This window comes from Rhynchophorus ferrugineus, unplaced genomic scaffold, assembly GCF_030347505.1.
Source record: "Rhynchophorus ferrugineus isolate W39M unplaced genomic scaffold, kcgeb_rfMv2 rfM5, whole genome shotgun sequence".
In the NCBI taxonomy this organism is placed as follows: domain Eukaryota; kingdom Metazoa; phylum Arthropoda; class Insecta; order Coleoptera; family Curculionidae; genus Rhynchophorus; species Rhynchophorus ferrugineus.
Genome location: NW_027472584.1, coordinates 25,681,393 through 25,700,851, shown reverse-complemented (window position 1 = coordinate 25,700,851; position 19,459 = coordinate 25,681,393). Strand labels below are relative to the sequence as shown.

Sequence of the window (19,459 nt, the reverse complement as noted above, 5' to 3'; positions counted from 1 at the left end):
TTTCTTTTCTCTACCCCCTTGTAACAGTACCACTTCCACAGCGCTACCGTACTTCTTCTACCTAACCTAATGTCCTGTCAATTCTCCCGTCGACCACATGTATCGTTTAATATCCCAATAAACAAGTATTTCTTCAATCAGTGTTTTTAGTTCTCGTACAAATTCTTTCCAAAAATAGTAGTGAGCGTTTAGAGAAACAATCGCATCGACAGCCACACATTTCGATCGACGGACCGACCTGGCGAACATTCCTACAGAAGAATATTTCCAAGCTTTCATTCCTCCAACTCCTAGAGGAGTGGCATAAAATGGCATTAAAACAGTAATTGAAACAAGTCAAAGAAAAATAACACCCCCAAAAATTGAAAAAATAAATTTATTCATAAAATTATATTTGAATATGAGAAAAGTCATAAGACATTTATTGAAAATAGACGATTCTCAAAAATTAGATGGTACGCTAGCGGCGCTTGCGTGCTGACAGTCATTCGTAACAGAGAATATAAATGTGATTCTGAACCTCATTATTTAGTTCTTTAATTGAAATTTCATGTTATACTGAACGAGGCCTTTCGAAAGGTCCTTGTTCATTCTTTTTAATTAATTAATTGCCCTAATAAAATGTATGTCCCATACCGCGAAGAGGAATGAATATGTTAAACATTTACATAAATGGTTTAAATGCAATCGCTAATTTAACATTATGGCGAGGAAATATAATTTCAATACAAAATACAAATGCTTTTTTTAAATTAGTTTTATTAAATTAACTATAAATTGTCGGTTAGACTTTCTCATCCCACAAGATTGTTGAATATGGTCAGATTTATTATTCGTCTATAATTCGTTAAAAGCATTTTTATTTTTCAACAACCCAACCATATAATTATATTAATAATCTTATGTAAAAATTAATTTTTTGTGTAAATAAAAAGGACGAAAAACGCTCAGTTAAACTATGTGGTAACGATAGAAAAAACTATAATCCAGTGGTACAATATCTGGTGAATACGGCTAGTGCGGTTCTCGCTAATTAACTTCCGATGATGCTGTCCAAAATAACAAACAATAAGAAGTATGAAAATGCTTCAAAATTAACCGTGGTTAATGCCATGTTGTTATTGAAAGTTCAAACAATTTTTTGTTCTTCGTAAAATTTTTTTATGTGTTTGTATGTTTTTGTTCTTTTTTTTCACATTAAAATAGCATATATTGACAAAGTAACAGGTCAATTGAAAAGTCCCCGGCCTGACACATACGCTACTGGAATTAAATCTATATGTTTTTTAATTGGCCCTAACCTTCAAAAGAGGCGTGTATAAAATTGACAGCTGTCGAATCATTAGTTTGTGAATTATAGCATTTTGAGTGAAGAAACCTTTGTTATTGTGGGAAAAATGAATAAAAAGGAATTTCGCGTGTTGATGAAATATTGCTTTTTGAAGGGGATAAATACAGTTGAAGCAAAAACTTGGCTTGATGCCGAGTTTCCGGATACTGCCTCAGGAAAATCAACCATCAAGAATTGGTATGCTAAGTTTAGACGTGGTGAAATGAGCACCGAAGACGGTGAACGCAGTGGACACCCAAAAGAGGTTGTTACCGACGAAAACATTTTAAAAAATCCACAAAATGATTTTGAATGACCGTAAATTAAAATTGAAAGAAATAGCAGACACTCTAAAGATATCAACTGAACGTGTACATCATGTCATTCACGAATATTTGGGTATGAGAAAGCTCTGTGCAAAATTGGTGCCGAGCGGGCTCACATTTGACCAAAAACAACGACTAGTTGATGATTCGGAGCAGTGTTTGAAGCTTAACAAACTCGAGTTTTTGCGTCTATATGTGACAATGGATGAAAATGGCTCCATTATTTCACTCCGAAGTCCAATTGACAGTCATCCGAGCGGACTGCACACAATGAACCCGCTCAAAAGCGTAGAAAAACGCAACAGTCGGCTGGCAAGATTATAGCGTCTATATTTTGGGATGCGCATGGAATAATTTTTATGGACTACCTTGAAAAAGGAAGGACCATCAACAGCAACTATTGCATAGCGTTATTGGATCGTTAAAAGAAAGTGCTACTTCACCAAGACAATGCACGGTCACAAGTCAGTAAAAACGATGGTAAAAATCCATTCCAATTCGAATACATGAGTTCGAATTGCTTCCTCATCCACCGTATTCTCCAGATCTGGCCAGCATTCTCGTTGGGAAGAAATTTTCGTCGAATGAAGAGGTGATATTCGAAACTAGGGCCTATTTTGACCTATTCACTATGAAATTGGTTACAATTGTACCCGATGGTATTTAGTATATAGCAACAGCATATGTTGTAAATCCTTTAAAATTATTTTATAGATCTGATATATCAATAAAATATTTTCTATAACTTTTTCTAAAGCCATGTTGTCTCAGTCTGAAAAAATGGTACTTAGATGGCACCATGTCTGACGAGTAGGCGGTTCTCTTCCCAACTCTTTGCGTCTGTTAGTCACTCGCTATAGCTGGTCTTTTTTGCAACAATACGTCGTTCGATTTCTTTAATTGACGTTTGGTATCGTTGTAGTTGATCCACTTTTCATCACCAATCACAATACGCCACAGAAAACTATTTTTTTCTTGCCTGGAAGCCATGGAAACCCCGATGTTGAAATGCTTCGAGTGCCCGTTCACACGGTAACCTTTTTTTCCTATTCGATCTTTTCCATCTCGTCTAAACATTAGGAAACAATTGATTCATTTGATAGAACTTTAAAAAAATGTCCAATCTAATTTTATATTATAGTATCATTAATAATCACGAGATTGGAATTGAAAAGCCAGTATATTATGACAGTATCGGGTAGTACCACGACAATTAGACTTTTCGTCTTCCATTCTACATGTCGTTACGTTTGTATTTGCCTTATTTAGCGTTTTAAGTGAAACGGACGAAAAGCGACGTTGAATCGCTAAGAAATGCACCAGTCTCATTGTGTACTAAAATTTATTTATCGCAGAGTTTGAATAAACGAGAGTCTCGGTATAAAAATTACATTGTGACTGAGTCGGCCGGTACAACCAATGCTGTCTGTCAATATGCCGTCAATTCAGCTCAACGACTTTAAGACCTCTTTTGTATGCCGCTTTTTCATTTTTAACTTTTCTTTGCCTTATATTACACATTAACTTCATTTAGCTACGAAGAAATAGCATCAAAATGAAATCTAAAACCCTCATTGCTCGTAGAAAAAGTCAGATAATCAAAAAATTATTAAAAACGTATTCATTACTTTATAATTGGATTGTTTTAGTGATAACTGATCAGTTTATTTAACAATATTCATAAATAATGTATAGGAAATATGGAAAAAGGCTTTTTATTTTAGTTTAAGTGCCATTTTCCAGCGTTTCGATGCGAAAAATATTTTGATCTTTAAATGGAGTGAATATATCATATTTAACAACAATTACTTCGTCATTTAAACATATCATAGAGAAAAATACCTAATACCAACACACCAGTTTGGATTTATTAACAAGCCCTCAACGATTGACCAGGTCCACAGAATAACTGATGTTATTGAAAAAGCCTACGAAAGTAAAAAAGTATGCTTAGCTATATTCTTAAATGTAGCACAAGAATTCGATAAGTTTTGGCATGAACGCCTTGTTCATAAACAACAAAAAATGCTACCAAAACAATACACCGAACTATTAAAATCATACATTACAACCAGAATGTTTAGAGTCAAACAAGAAGAAGCTTACTCTAAAATAAAAGAATTTAAAGCAGGTGTACCACAAGGAAGTGTACTGGAGCCAATGCTTTATCTACTTTAGACTTGTGATATACCACAAATGGAATATATTACGATGGCTACATTTGCTGATGATACTCCGATTATAGCTGTCGGAGACAATAGTGAAGAAGCCTCACAAAAATTACAACTGGCAAGTGACAATATAAATAATTGGACACAAGCTTGGAAAATAAAAATTAATGAAACTAAATCTCTACATGTGCGGTTCACCTATAAACAGACCGTACAAGCACCAATAACAATAAATAATACTATCGTTCCATATAGCAACAACGCTAATATCTCGGAATGAATCTCGATGCAAAACTTCGCTGGAAGGAACATATAAAGAAGAAAAGAAAAGAACTGGAATTGAGATATAGGAAAATGTACTGGCGAATTGGAAGAAAATCACAATTGTCAGTTCATAATAAATTGCTATTATATAAGCAAATTTTGAAACCTATATGGACATACGGAGTTCAATTATGGGGATGTTCTGCAAAGAGTAACATAAATAAAATACACATTTTTCAGAATAAAGTCCTGAGAGGTATTGTGGGTGCACCCAAATACTATAGGACTGATTATCTACATCGAGACCTTCAGATACCCACAGTCAGTCAAGAGATCAAGAGAATTGCAAGGGGGCATGAGGAAAGACCCCATTCTCATGCAAATATTGAAATATTGCAACATTTGGATACCACCAGAACAGGACACAGACTCAAAAGAATCAAACCATCTGATGTTGTATAGTGTTGTGTAGTGAGGTGCATATATTAAAAAATACTGCAGTGACATGTATAAACATTATTTCACCAGAGACTGAGATAGGGCCGATGGGTCCTCCTAGTTACATACCTAGATTTAAGTTATCATAAACACAAATTGTTGGTTAGACGGAAACGACTAGTAACAATGTATTAATCAAACGATAACAATTTATTTTTAACATAATCTGATTTCGTCGATTGGTACAATCAATGCTATTTGTCAATATACTGTCAATTCAGCTCAACAACTTTTTTTTACTATTTTTGCCTTATTTTACACATTAATTTCATAGAGCTACGAAGAAACGACATTGAAATAATATCTAAAACCTTCATTGCTCATAAAATAAAGTCAGATACTCCACAAGGTCGTTAAAAATGTATAATATTTGTGTTTATTACTTCATAACTGATAAGTTTAGGTAACAATACCTATAAATAACGTACAGAAAATATAGAAAAAGGGTTTTTGTTTCAGTATGAGTGCTATATTTCATCGTTTCGATGCAAAAAAAAATTTGGTCTTCAAATGGACCGAAACCCCTATATTTGGTGAATATTACAGTGAAAAAAACATATAGACCATTATATTTTGTGTAGGCCAAACACGTTTTGAGATATACGTAATAATCAGATTTAAATAATTTTCAAGAAAAAATATTTGTAGGCCATATTTCTTAAAATTTTCAGAGTTACCCCAAAGATAACCAAACCATCATAATCAGCATCCAGTTTTACATAAGTATTGATATTTTTATTAATGTATCTTTGTTTAAACTAGAGTTATAAGAAAAAGTCCGAAAATGGACAAAAATCGCGAATTTTCCTGAGTATGGAAAAAATGACAAAAATTGTTGGGTCTCCAAATAAGCTAAAAACTTCACACTTTATGAATATTGTGGTGGAAAAAACATATAAATCGTTATTTTTCATGTAGGATGAATAGTTTTTGTATTATAAGCAAAAATACAGTTTAAACAAATTTCAATGAAAAACACTTTTCAGCCAAATTATGGAAAGCTTTTAGATATACAGAGAAAATAACATTACCATCAAATTGAGCATCTAATTTTATGTGGATATTTGTATTTTCATTAATATATTTTTCTTAATAATGGAGTTATAATAAAAATTGCTAATAAACGTAAATTTTCGTATGTATATTTATATGAAGAAAATACCCAAAAAACTAAGTCAAATTATCTGAAACATTCATTTTAACGAATATTGTGGTGATGAAAACATATAAATCATTATTTTTTGTGTAGGATAAATAGTTATCGAAATATAAGCAAAATTACAGTTAGAAAAATTTTCAACGAAAAATACTTTTAGCTCTATTTGTTAAAAATTTTAGATTTACAGCAAAAATAACGTTACCGTCTTATTGAGCGTCTATTTCTACATAGATATTTGCATTTTCATTCCCATATCTGTGTATATAATGAAGTTAAAAGAAAAAGTGTTAATAATCGTGAGTTTCCTGAAAAGATGCTCGAAAAACTATGTCAAATTAACTGAAACCTTTATATTTTATGAACATTATCGTGAGAAAAACATATAAATCACTTTTTTTTGTGCGTTGTGATAAAATAATTTCCGGATATTGTACCGATAATTTACAAAAGTATCAAAATTACAACAAAAATAACTATACCATCTTATTAGCCATTAAAATTTACGTCAGTCTTGATAATTTTTTTTAAATTAATTTAAAAAGCAACTCTTTTATAGTGAGAATTATAAAATGAAGATATGAATAATTTGTACATACGTGCATCAAAATAAATACTATATTCTAATACTATATAATAGTATATTCTGAACAAAAATATCGACAGAATAATATTAAGCATTAAACTCTACATAAACTATAATTATTTCAAGTATCTATCTTTATTTTAATGACAGAAAATATGGAAAAAAACGCTTTTAAAAAAGGTAACCCAAAAAACTGTATAAAGCATGAAAATATAAATAATCTGCGACAATACTTTACATATATTTTAACATTTTAACAACAATAAAGTGCCAACAATATGCATAAAATAAAACTATCATTTTGTTGTAAAACTGTTCAATTATATTAAGAAAATTGTCTTAATAGTTCGCACAATCGACGATCAGTGGCTATCAATCGAATTCGCTCAAAAATATCAAGAAACAGGTTCGGAGGAAGTTGAAAGGAGAGCGTCCACAGGAGCATATTGATTCGGTACGTGAAAGTGTTACTGATGACGCAGAATTATCCATTAGTCGATTATTGCAACAATTCAGACACAGTGAATCTATAACGTGATATTTTATCGAAATATTTGGCAAATAATGAACTATTGGAATTAATTAATTATCAATAGAACACTGTATATTATTTTATAACATACTAATAACGTCAAATTTAATATTATATTTAATTATACCTGAAGAACAGTGTAACAATTCTGAATTGCAAGACATTTCCATCATCAAGACGACAGTTTCCACGGTAAAGCCAATCTTAAGCTGTGAAAAAAATGGTGAAACGATCATAAAACCAGGACAGTTGCTTCCTACAAATTGATTATTGGGTAAATATTCAGTCCTGTCAGTATAACAATTAAATTGAAAAGTTCCCGGCCTGACACATACATGGCGCAACTAGATTAAATATGTTTTTAGTTAGCCTTAACCGTCAAAAGATGCGTGTATAAATTTGACAGCTGTCGGATCATTAGTTTGTGAATTATAGCATTTTGACTGAAGTAACTTTTGTTAATGTGAAAAAAATGGATAAAAATTTAGCGTGTTGATAAAATACTGCTTTTTGAAGGGAAAAATAAAGTTGAAGCAAAAACTTTTCCGGACACTGCCCCAGGAAAATCAACCATCAAGGATTGGTATCCTAAGTTTAGACGTGGTGAAATGAGCAGAGAAGACGGTTAACGCAGTGGACGTCCAAAAGAGGTTGTTACCGACGACAACATTAAAAAAATTCACAAAATGATTTTGAATGACCGTAAATTTATATTGAATGAAATAGCAGACACTCTAAAGTTATCAACTGAACGTGTACATCATGTCATTCACGAATATTTGTGTATGAGAAAGCTTACATTTGACCAAAAACAACGACGAGTTGACGGTTCGGAGCAGTGTTTGAAGATGATCAAGCGTAATAAACCCGAGTTTTTGCATCGATATGTGACAATGGATGAAACATGGCTCCATCATTTCACACCGATGTCCAATCGACAGTCATCCGAGTGGACTGCACACAATGAACACGCTCCAAAGCGTGGGAAAATGCAACAGTCGGCTGGCAACTTTATGGCGTCTATATTTTGGGATGTGCATGGAATAATTTTCATTGACTACCTTGAAATAGGAAGGATTATCAAAAGAGACTATTACATAGCGTTATTGGACCGTTTGAAGGACGAAATCGCCGAAAAACTGCCGCATATGAAGAAAAAGAAAGTGTCGTTTCACCAAGACAATGCACCGTGTCACAAGTCAGTGAAAACGATGGCAAAAATCCATGAATTGGGCTTCGAATTGTTTTGTCATACACCGTATTCTCCATATCTGGCCCTTAACGACTATTTTCTGTTCTCAGTTCTCAAAAGAATCATCGCTAGGAAGAAATGTTCGTCGAATGAAGAGGTGATCGCCGAAACTGAGGCCTATTTTGAAATCGTACTAAAAAATGGTATCGAAAAGTTGAAGGGTTGCTATAATCAGTGTATCACCCTTGAAGGGAATTATATAGAACTAGGGACCCGCCCCGGCTTCGCACGGGTGCAATGCTGATACTAAATTAAATACACTACAGAAAAAATATGAACGTTGTATATAAAAACATAGCGGCCCGCTCCGACTTTGCACGGGCATAAAATATATATGCCTATGTCACTCAATGAAAACATGATTAAAATCGATCCAGTATTTTTGGTTCATTCATTACTGCCCTTGGCCTGCACGCATTAAATTTGGAGTAAAACAATTCCTCTTCCCCTATACTTACTATGAAGATTTCCTGCTCTCTTTGGAATATCTAAATTCATACAATTTTTATTACATTACACATTTTTAAACGCAAATTTTAAATTTGTAATATCTCCGAAAATATTTGTTTAATTTACATGCTGTAAGGAACCATATTGATCTACATTAATTGCACACTGTATTTAAGGTACTTAATTCGATAAGGATTAATGCCGTATTGCTTAAAATAGCTTCGTAAATAAGCCATTTTCTCACGTAAAAAGTAAACAATAAAAATGGTTAATGTGGGTTATCCCTAAAAGATAAACATATACCATCGCAGACTTTTTTGTAGACCTTTTTATGGTGTACAATACTGTAGTACATTAATTTGATCTAACTCGTAGGGTTAGGCAGCGTTTTGGCTAATTGCTAAATAAGCCTAAAAAAATGGGTTAATTTACGACATCACGTTAGAAACCTCTAAAATTAGCAATGTTGCCTTAGTATATTATGCATGTATTATACATACAAACCTTCCTCTTGAATCACTCTATCTATTGAAAAAAAACCGCATCAAAATCCGTTGCGTAGTTTTAAAGATTTAAGCGCACATAGGGATATAGGGACAGAAAAGTCGACTTTGCTTTATACTATGTAGTGATAAACAAAACAAATTTTGCCAAAAAAATGTATTATTATGGTTGTATATTATTATGGTTTACTTTTCAATTTATATATATATATATATATATATATATATATATATATATATATATATATATATATATATATATATATATATATATATATATACAGAGGAGAAAAGCTCGAACGTACTCGGTTATTTTTAACTTACGCGTATTGGGTTTTTGTCAAAAACAATAAATAACAGAAGTCTAACGAAGTAATGCCATGTTGGACGAGACATACCCTCATCATCCATCTCTAATAATTAATTATCCGTTTTTTTATTTCGGCAAAAGAACCTTTAAAAGATTCCGCCACATTGCTCTTTCCTCACTGAAATGTCTTGTTAATCGGCGCAATCCGAAAATGGACATGTCTGGTCGCTGTTAGTGGACCGCAAGGCCTCTATGAACTAACCCCTGATTGTCGACAGGAGGTTCGAAACTTTTTCCGCAATAAGTAGCAGCATTCTCGTTTTAGTTCGCTTTTCGAATAAAAAGTCGTTTTTCCAAGTTAGAAAAATAAGTTGTCCTCTCGGTGATACTGGATTGTGTCGTCGCATACAGAACTATATACACAGCGGCACTAAAACAATATACCTACACCGACATCGCCTCCTTTGATGTTCCCTGTCGGGGTTCGATTCCCATTTCAAGCCAACATAACATTTTTTCCTACTTTTTACTGAATATAAGAACTTGTCTCTACTCACTAAGCATTCTTAACATATATATATATATAATATATATATATATATATATATATATATATATATATATATATATATATATATATATATATATATATGATATTTATTTAAACGTAGCGTAAAGCTTATAACAAGCTATTTCAATATGTGAATACTGGGCACCGAAGGCAAAGGATATTCTGAAGAGCTAAAAAAATTTGAAGACGAGAATTTTAATATATTACTCGATGAATATCCGTATTAAATGCAAGAAGAGCATGCAGAATTGTTGGGAGTATCACAAGAAACCATTTCCCTTCTCTCGAAGAACATGGGAATGATCCAAAAGGTCCGATACTTTGTGCCGCATGAACTGAAGCCAACAGACACAGAAATGTCTTTGGAAATGTGTAAAATATTACTTCAATGGCAAACTCGGAAAGGTTTTTTGCATCAAATTATTACTGGCAATGAAAAGTGGACCCATTACGATAATTCAAACCGAAAAACATCATGGGGACCACCAACATCAACTACAAAGCCGAATATTCATGGCTTCAAGCTAATTTATAAGTTATTGACGGGATCAGCTTCGTATGATATACTATCAGCAGATAAGACCTTACTAAACCTTCATTGGGGATCGCTATGGGCTACAATTTATGTGTTTGAGTCGAGTACTGCGCAAAAACTGTTGTAATACGAGCCTAGAGGCAACAATGTTAATCTTCAGCATGTCAAAGCTCAGTCACATTTTGTAAAACAACGCAAAACAAACTTGGAAATAAAAAAAAACAGTTGAAACAAAAACTTGGCTTGATGCCGAGTTTCCGGGCACTGCCCCAGGAAAATCAACCATCAAGGATTGGTATGCTAAATTTAGACATGTTGAAATGAGCACCGAAGACGGTGAACGCAGTGCACGCCCAAAAAAGGTTGTTACCGACGAAATCATTTAAAAAATCCACTAAATGATTTTGAATGCCCATAAATTGAAATTGAATGAAATAACAGACAGTCTAAAGATATCAACTGAACGTGTACGTCATATCATTTACGAATTTTTGGGTATGAGAAAGCTCTGTGCAAAGTACGTGCCGCGCGAGTTCATTTTTGACCAAAAACAACGACGAATTGATGATTCGGAGCAGTGTTTGAAGATGATCAAGTGTAATAAACCCGAGTTTTGCGTCGATATGTTACAATTAATGAAACATGACTCCATCATTTCACTCCGAAGTCCAATTGACAGTCATTCGAGTGGACTACATACGATGAACCCGCTCCAAACCGTGGGAAAACGCAACAGTCGGCTAGCAAGGTTAGGGCGTCTGCATTTTGGGATGCGCATGGAATAATTTTCATTGACTACCTTGAAAAAGGAAGGACCATCAACAGCGACTATTACATAGCGTTATTGAACCGTTTGAAGGACGAAATCGCCGAAAAACGGTCACATTTCAAGAAAAATAAAGTGCTGCTTCACTAAAACAAAGCACCGTGTTACAAGTCAGTGAAAACGATGGCAAAAATCCATGAATTAAGCTTCGAATTGCTTCCTCATCCGCCGTATTCTCCAAATCTGGCCCCAAGCGACTATTTTCTGTTCTCAGATCTCAAACTAATACTCGCCGAGAAGAAATTTTCGTCGAATGAAGAGGTGATCGTCGAAACTGAGGCCTATTTTGAAAAATGGTACTAAAAAAGTTGGAGGGTCGCTATAATCAGTGTATCACCCTTGAAGGAAATTATGTCGAATAAAAAATACAAATTTTGCCAAAAAAATGTGTTTTACTATGGTAGGCCTGGGACTTTTCAATTATCCTGTTATAATCACTGTATTTATTCAGAATGTAACATTTTGAAGGATTTTTATTAACTCTTCTGACAGAATGTATACCACATTTTTAGTTATCGCAAAATATGTCTTTTAGGGTAAATGATGTGGCTCGGTGAATGGAGGTAAAACGAAATGAAACAGTGCTGTTTACATTATGTGACCGTTATTTATTGGCTATTTAAAAATGTGAAAAATACAAATGATAAAACGGATGGCAGCGGTGTTACCTGGAGACGAGGCTTGGGCAGTCGATGGTGGCACGTCTAAACCAAACGATGGTTGAGCACGAATGACTCGAAATACCCTTCAATAACATCCCAGATAAACGTCTCGGGGTTGCCGCCACCTATTCGCTATCGGGTTCTAGTTGGCGCTGCTGGCACCCCGCCCGTGTTCAACATCTGGGATTATATTTCTGGGTATTTTGTAGACCGTTATTCCACAATGTAAAATTCGACATTCCTCAAGGTCGCTGCAGTCTTATTCACCTCAACAAAGATAACAATAACAAAATAAAGCGTGAATAATTTTAATTTCCTTTAACCTATATGTAATGTGTCCTGTATAGAATATTATAATGGAGGATAAACCTTTTTTTCTGTTATTGTTTCAGATATCGTGATGATACTCTGTGTTGGACAGATCGGTATGTATAATTTCCAGTTTAATATAATAAATCGGAAAAAAAACGCGCTCAATTCAACATCTACTTATATAAAATGCCAATAAAAAGGAAATCTCAGCTGATTTTTCGATCTTATAGTAAAAACGTCCCTGAAGAATTTATTAAAACTGAAATGGCAGCGGTTGTGTGAACATGACATTGTTGGACAAGTTCAGATCGAGATAGGAATGCGAGATCTTTAGACAAAATCGAAACTGGTCTATGGTGGAAGTTGCCACCTCCCTAATTATAAAGCAATTTATTAAAAGCAATAAACAGTTCGGAAAAATCAATGTTTCTTAAAACCAATTAGACCATAATTGGTAGTTGGAGATTGCTGAAGGTTAGTGACATATATGGAATTGTATTTGTTTCGAGAATCGATTGAATGGTGGCCCATATGATATTATCGACCGAGACGGACCAACGAGACCACATCGTCAACGAGCCAGACTCTTTCGAACAGCGCCGATGGTATGCCGCAACTTTGGCGCTTTATTTCTTTTTGGTCAATATTTTGCTATTTTTTGCACACGTGCACTTTATTTGGATGCCTAGAATCACTTGCTTTGAACAGTCCCTTTTTCATAGCGGCAGTTTTACAATAGCACAAATGTTTATTCGAATTTTTATAGCGTATTGTTTTTGCTCCAGCCTTATTATAACGAACACCGGATGTCATTGAAGTTAATTTCGTTTCACCTCATCAAAAAAATTATCATAGCTACTCTAGCTTCTTGTAGGTTCATCTCACACCCAATTTTATTTCATTTTTCATAATGGATCATATACTAATATGTATATGCATCATATTCATTAAATATACCCATTTTTAGCACCAGAACTTCTTATACAAATTAGCCAATCTTTCTAATAACGCTATGAAAATACATATATTTTGAAAAGCTATATTTCTAAAATTTAATAAATTTACAGTAACAATTATTCTGCCATCTTATAAATGATCTAATTTTTATTAAAGCATTTTTACTACTCTATCTTCTTCATCTCACACCCAATTTCATTTTTATTTTCATAATGGTTCATATTCTAATATGTACTTTTCACACACACATTTTTATAAATGTTTTTTCATGAAATTGAATAAAAATTGTATTATCACATATTCAACATAAATATAACTTCCATAGTATAAACAAGTCCATATTTCACACACCCATTTTTATTAGAAGAAAACCTTATTCTTATATAGGGTAGGTAATAATGTTAATAATAATAATAGTAATAAAAATACACGACTTAAATATTAAATATGCCATATGCCTTAAATATTACAGATTTTCAGCAAAACTGACGAATGATCTTATTCAGCATCTAATTTTACATAATTGTTGGTATTTTCATTAATATATCCTAGTTTAAACTAGAGTTCATAGGCAATATAACAATTCCCACAGAATTAAGTCTCCAAATCAGCTGAAAACTTCACATAATATCTATCTTCTAATGAGAAAAATGCATGATTCTTTATATTTTGTGTAGGCCTTATTAAGCATCAAATTTTATATAAGTACTGCTATTTTCATTAAGATATCATCGTTTAAACCAGAGGTAGAAATAAAAGTCTGAAAATGGCCAAAAATCGTTTTTTTTTCTGAGTATATATATGGAAAAAAATCGCAAAAAATTTCAGGTGACCAAATTAGTTGAAAAATTCATATTCCATGAATATTATGGTGAAAAAAATGTAGAAACCATTATTTTTCTTGTAGAGCAAATAGTTTATGAAATATAAACAAAACTTCAGTTAAAACAATTTTCGACTAAAAATTCTAATAAGCCACATTTCTTAAAATTTTCAGATTTGTAGCAAAAATGACTTTACCACCTTATTAAGCATCTAATTTTATTTAAGTACTGATATTTTCATTAAGATATCATCGTTTAAACCAGAGGTAGAAATAAAAGTCTGAAAATGGCCAAAAATTGCGATTTTTCCTGAGTATATATATGGAAAAAATCGCAAAAAATTTCAGGTGACCAAATTAGTTGAAACCTTCATACTTTATGAATATTGTGATGAAAAAAACATATAAATCACTATTTTTTGTGTAGGGCAAATATTTTTTAAAATATAAGCGAAATTACAGTTTGAAAAATTTTAACGAAAAATACTTTTAATATCTATTTGTCAAAAATTTCAGATATATAGCAAAAATAACGTTACCATCTTATTGAGCATCTAATTTTACGTAAATATTTGTATTTTCAGTAATATACCTTGGTTTAAATTAGAATTATAAGAAAAATTCTCAAAAGTCATGAATTTTCCAAAGTATATATATGGGGTAAAAATGCCAAAAAACTGAGTCAAATTAACTGCAACCTTCATGCTTTATGAACATTGTAGCAAGGAAAATATATAAATTGTTATTTTCAGCATAGGAGGAATAGTGTTTGAAATATTAGCAACATTACAGTAAGAATTTTCAATGAAAAACACATTTAAGTCATATTATTGAAACTTTCAGTATGACAGCAAAAATGACTACGCCACCTTATTAAGCATCTAATTTTATATAAACACTGATATTTTCTTTACAATATATTTGTTAATCCCAGAGTTATAAGAAAATGTTTCAATCAAAATGATCTCGAAAAACACCCCCGTAAAAAAGACCATAACTGCAAAAAATATATCAGAACTATATTATCAGTGATTGAATGACATTAAACAACAATATACTTAATAAACTTTATCAGGTTTTCAATGATTTTTACGTAAATATCGACGTCTAAACTCAAATAATGAAACATAAAGTGACACTTCATGCTATAGACCATCAATTTCGATAGTATCTTAAACGAACAGTTTCCAAATAAGCTGGAATGACTTGCACTTGATCCCCTGTCGCGGACCTTCAAGTAGCAACGTTTCACATTCTTTATTTTTTAATATTTTAATCCGATCCGACACCATTTTTTTCCTCGTTCAAATGATAGAATTTTATGGCGCCTTAACGTCTTGGGGAAAACAAAAGCACATAAGTCAAAATTCTAATAAACTCTGGATTAAATATTAGGAATTTTGCGAAGGCGTCAAGCCAGAGCTACAAGTGATCATCGGTATGCCGTCAAAAATGACATCGGGCATTCTCTGAGTATCGTATGCTGTTTATGAGATATTTAACTGCCCTATAAATCAACACCCTACCAAAACGCGTGTAATTAAGGGCTGAGTCAATTTACCACCGCAACTTGCCCGACAGCCCTGTTGCCAACATGTTCAATTCGACGTAATAGATATGGAAAATATATTTTATTCCAATTAAATGATAATAACAAATCCATTAACATTTACAATTATTTCTAATATAATTATTTTAGATATGTGAGGGTAGAGGTATTTCAGTACAGGTAGTAGTAGGATATTTAATCAGTAACAGAGGAGAAGAAACCAGACAAGTTCAACCAAAAAGCTGCAAGACGTAAGTAATAATATAAATAAATGGACCTAGGTATGGAGGATAAAAAGTTAATAGAAGTACATTTGTTCATATTGAATTTATTTACAACTAATATGTTCATATAGCAAAAAAAGAACAGGATATAGAATTCAAAAAATGTATTAGTTGTACATAATAAGCTACTGTTGTACAAGCAAATACTAAAACCTATATGGATCTATGGAATTTAGTTATGATGACGCTCTGTGAGAAGTTATATTAACATAATATAAGTGTTTAACGATAATGTCCTGAAAAGTATTGTGGATGCATCTAAGAACAATTACTTACACCGAGACCTTCGGATTGCAACTGTCATAAAAGAAATTAAGAGATTTACAACAAGACATGAGGCAAGGAAGTGCTCCAAATCTTGTATAAAACTGAAATCAAAAGAGCCAAACCATGGAATCTGGTGTATTTGTGAATTAAAGTGTACTAAATGGTAAAAACTCTGAAAAGTGCTACTAACTTTTACTCTATTTTATTGGAGGGTAAGTAAGGTTGGACCTTCCTAGATAATTACCTAGTTCTAAGTCACTGTGGAGATAAAATTGCAAGTTAGTTAGCAACGGCTTGACACTGCCATAGTCTGAGACCCGTAAACTCGAAAATCAATCTTCCAGATGGAAGAAGAATGATGAAGATGGAAGATGGAAGAAATACTTGATAAATAATGTTGTGTAGCATCAACAATTGATGAAAATCACTGTCCAAGACTTTAAGAATCACTCAAACATTACAAATAAGTCATGTGTCATAATATCAATGAATTCAGATAGTATGTAGAGAATATAGAAATGAAAACAAATTGGCAACAGTGCGAATGGATGTTTCCGTCGCCATCAAGCTGGACCGAAGACGGGAGAAGCTTTCCGGGTGTTATTGGGCTAATTAAACGCCTAATGTGGGATTAGGTATAGTCGAACTTTTATGGTGAGCTGCATCAAGAGCTTAGCTTAAGATAACGTACTAAAAGACCTCGCCAACAAAATACCGTCTTCTAATTATGTTTATATGTCTTGTTACTGTCCGCTATAACGTCCAGATTTTCGACTATTACACAGATAATTCATAGTAAATTTGTGACAGAAATTGTATCCATCTAGATATTAAAACTAAAGTTACGACTTTATTTGTTAGAATTACGAGAATATTATATTTTTGCTATTTTAATGTTGTTGATTAATTTTCGGAAACTTATAGAAATATATACAGAAATGAAAACAATTTTGAATATATTTAATATCAATCATTATGCGTTTAAATGTTACTAAATAAAATAAAACTGCCTTTTTGTTAAATTATACCTGATGAACACAAAAAATTAAACGGTCTTTTATTGTAACACGTACCATCTAAAAGTTATGATAAATTAAATTATTAGCCCGCTTGGTGGCGCATGGTCGCAAAATTATGTTTGTGATTGTCTAAAATTTGTGAATGTTCTAGACAAGGAAAATGATCCCAATCACGCCAGTAACCAGGCTGGGTAAGATCGGATGTCTTCTGGGATGATTTCTAAAGTTGGTCACTCGCCAGTCGGTAGGCTTAATTCTAAGGACCGTGGTTCGGAGCCCACGTTAAACTTTAGGTCCAGTCCAGATAAACCCATAGGTGGTAAAAAGATACTTTAAAATATATATATACGTATATATATATATATATATATATATATATATAAATTAAATTACTATAAATAAATAAATACAGTATGAAAATTTTATTTATTTATTTATATTTATAATTTTATTTAAAAAATGGTAATATATATTTACAAACAGACAATGAATCAAAATAGCTCAGATTTAAATGGTCAATAGAGAAGATGAGCCATATATTTTGAAAGACGAAAGAAGAAATGACGAAATATTAACTTTTCCTCTTGTGAACAGCAGAATCCTCTTTCATTACAAACCAGCAGTAATCTGCTAACATTTTAGCATTCCATCTTCCTCGATAAAGCTATTCAATCTGTTTTATATCCTGGTGAAAGCGTTCACCTTGTTCGTCACTCACCATTCCAAAATTAGAGTACATTCTGTACCACATCATTTTACACTTTTGTAGCAAGTCATTCACTAAAAACTCAGCATATTGAGCTTTGAGATTGCGTAAAAATCCATAAATTACTTTCTTTAGAGATAACCAAGCCGCTAACCGTTTCACGGTAAGCTTTTCACCAAACTCACTGTTTTCAAGTTTTCTTATTTGTGGGTCAACAAAAACGCTTTCTTTTAGTTTAGCCTCACCTAATTTAGAGAAAACAGTTTTCAAATACAAAAATCCTTTACAATTTTTGTCTATGGCCTTGACAAAATTTTTCATTTAACCAAGTTTTATATGTATGGGTGAAAGAATTGCATTTTCTTGTAGAATAAGGGATTCATATTTAACGTTTGATTTACCAGAAAGAAAGTCTGTCTTTTTGGCCAATCTTTAACTTCATAGTGGCTTTTGGTGTGTCTACTGTCCAATAAATCAGCACAAACTTTCCAGCTATATTATTTGTATTTGATTAAGTTTTCAATTAGTTTCGTATTTTCGACTGTTACTAAGGAATCTGACGTGTTAGACTACCACATCGATAGACTATGTTTTTAACAATTGAATAACGAATAATTATTGGTGGAAATGCGAAATATCAATATAAACAATTGTTCAAAAACCTAACCGATCTGTTAAATTTAATTGACATTTCTCTACATAAAATAACAACTTTCCTTTTAGTATGATTGTATTGTTCAGTATATACAGACCCTTGTTGTTCGATTTGAGATAATCTGCTGCAAAAAATCACCAAATCCTTTTAGAAACTTATGGTGCTCTTGCTTCATCATATTCCAATTCTCGGTTATACTTTCAAAAACTTAAAAAAGGTGCCATTGACAAAGAACGCTCTAGAAGATTTCGAAGACACTAAATTGCAAGTCTAGTTGGACTAAAATTCTATTCAAACTCTCAAATAACTTGCATACAACTTAGCAGTTGATGAACCAACTGTTTTCAAACGTTAAATTGCGGTTTTATTATTTTTGTTAGGCAAAAATACGAGTTTTCTGCAACATGTTATGACTGGCGATGAAAACTAGATCTACTATGACAATATCAACAGCACAAAGTCATCGATTAGCCCAGAAGAGTCAGCCAAATCGACACCGAAGCAGAATATTCATTGTAAACCTAAAATATTGCAGTGCGTATGATGGGATTAGCAAGTTGAAGTATTTTAAGAGCTGCTAAAACTGAATGAAACTGTAACTGCATATGTCTACCGACGTAAATTAGACAGATCGAACGACATATTGTTTTAAAAATGATCAGTAATAGCGAGTAACACGGATTATAACCAGATATGTTATCATATTTGTACACTAATTAATCTAAAGTTCACCATTCAAGGGGGTCCTTCTAGATTTTAAAATTCATTATTTCAAAAATACAACGATCTACGCCAATGATATCGTTGATATATTATTACAGCACACCGTAGGTCTTAATTAAAGTTCAAACACGTTGTTTAACTTCAAAGCAACGAAAGACCCGTCGGAGATCGACCTCTAACAACCTTAACCCA

At 32.6% G+C, this 19,459-nt stretch overlaps 1 protein-coding gene across 6 annotated transcripts in view; it reads left to right on the top strand.

The window, feature by feature from the left end:
- Positions 1 to 19,459, top strand: part of trh (PAS domain-containing protein trachealess) — a 193,653-nt gene that overhangs the window by 29,997 nt on the left and 144,197 nt on the right. For 4 of the 6 annotated variants that reach the window (XM_076404780.1, XM_076404779.1, XM_076404777.1 and 1 more), the window contains exon 2: positions 12,365 to 12,397. The exons of the other annotated variants lie outside the window; for them this stretch is intronic. In XM_076404780.1, coding sequence (XP_076260895.1) covers positions 12,365 to 12,397 — 33 coding nt within the window. The remainder of the gene's footprint in view (positions 1 to 12,364; positions 12,398 to 19,459) is intronic. 6 annotated transcript variants of the gene reach the window in all.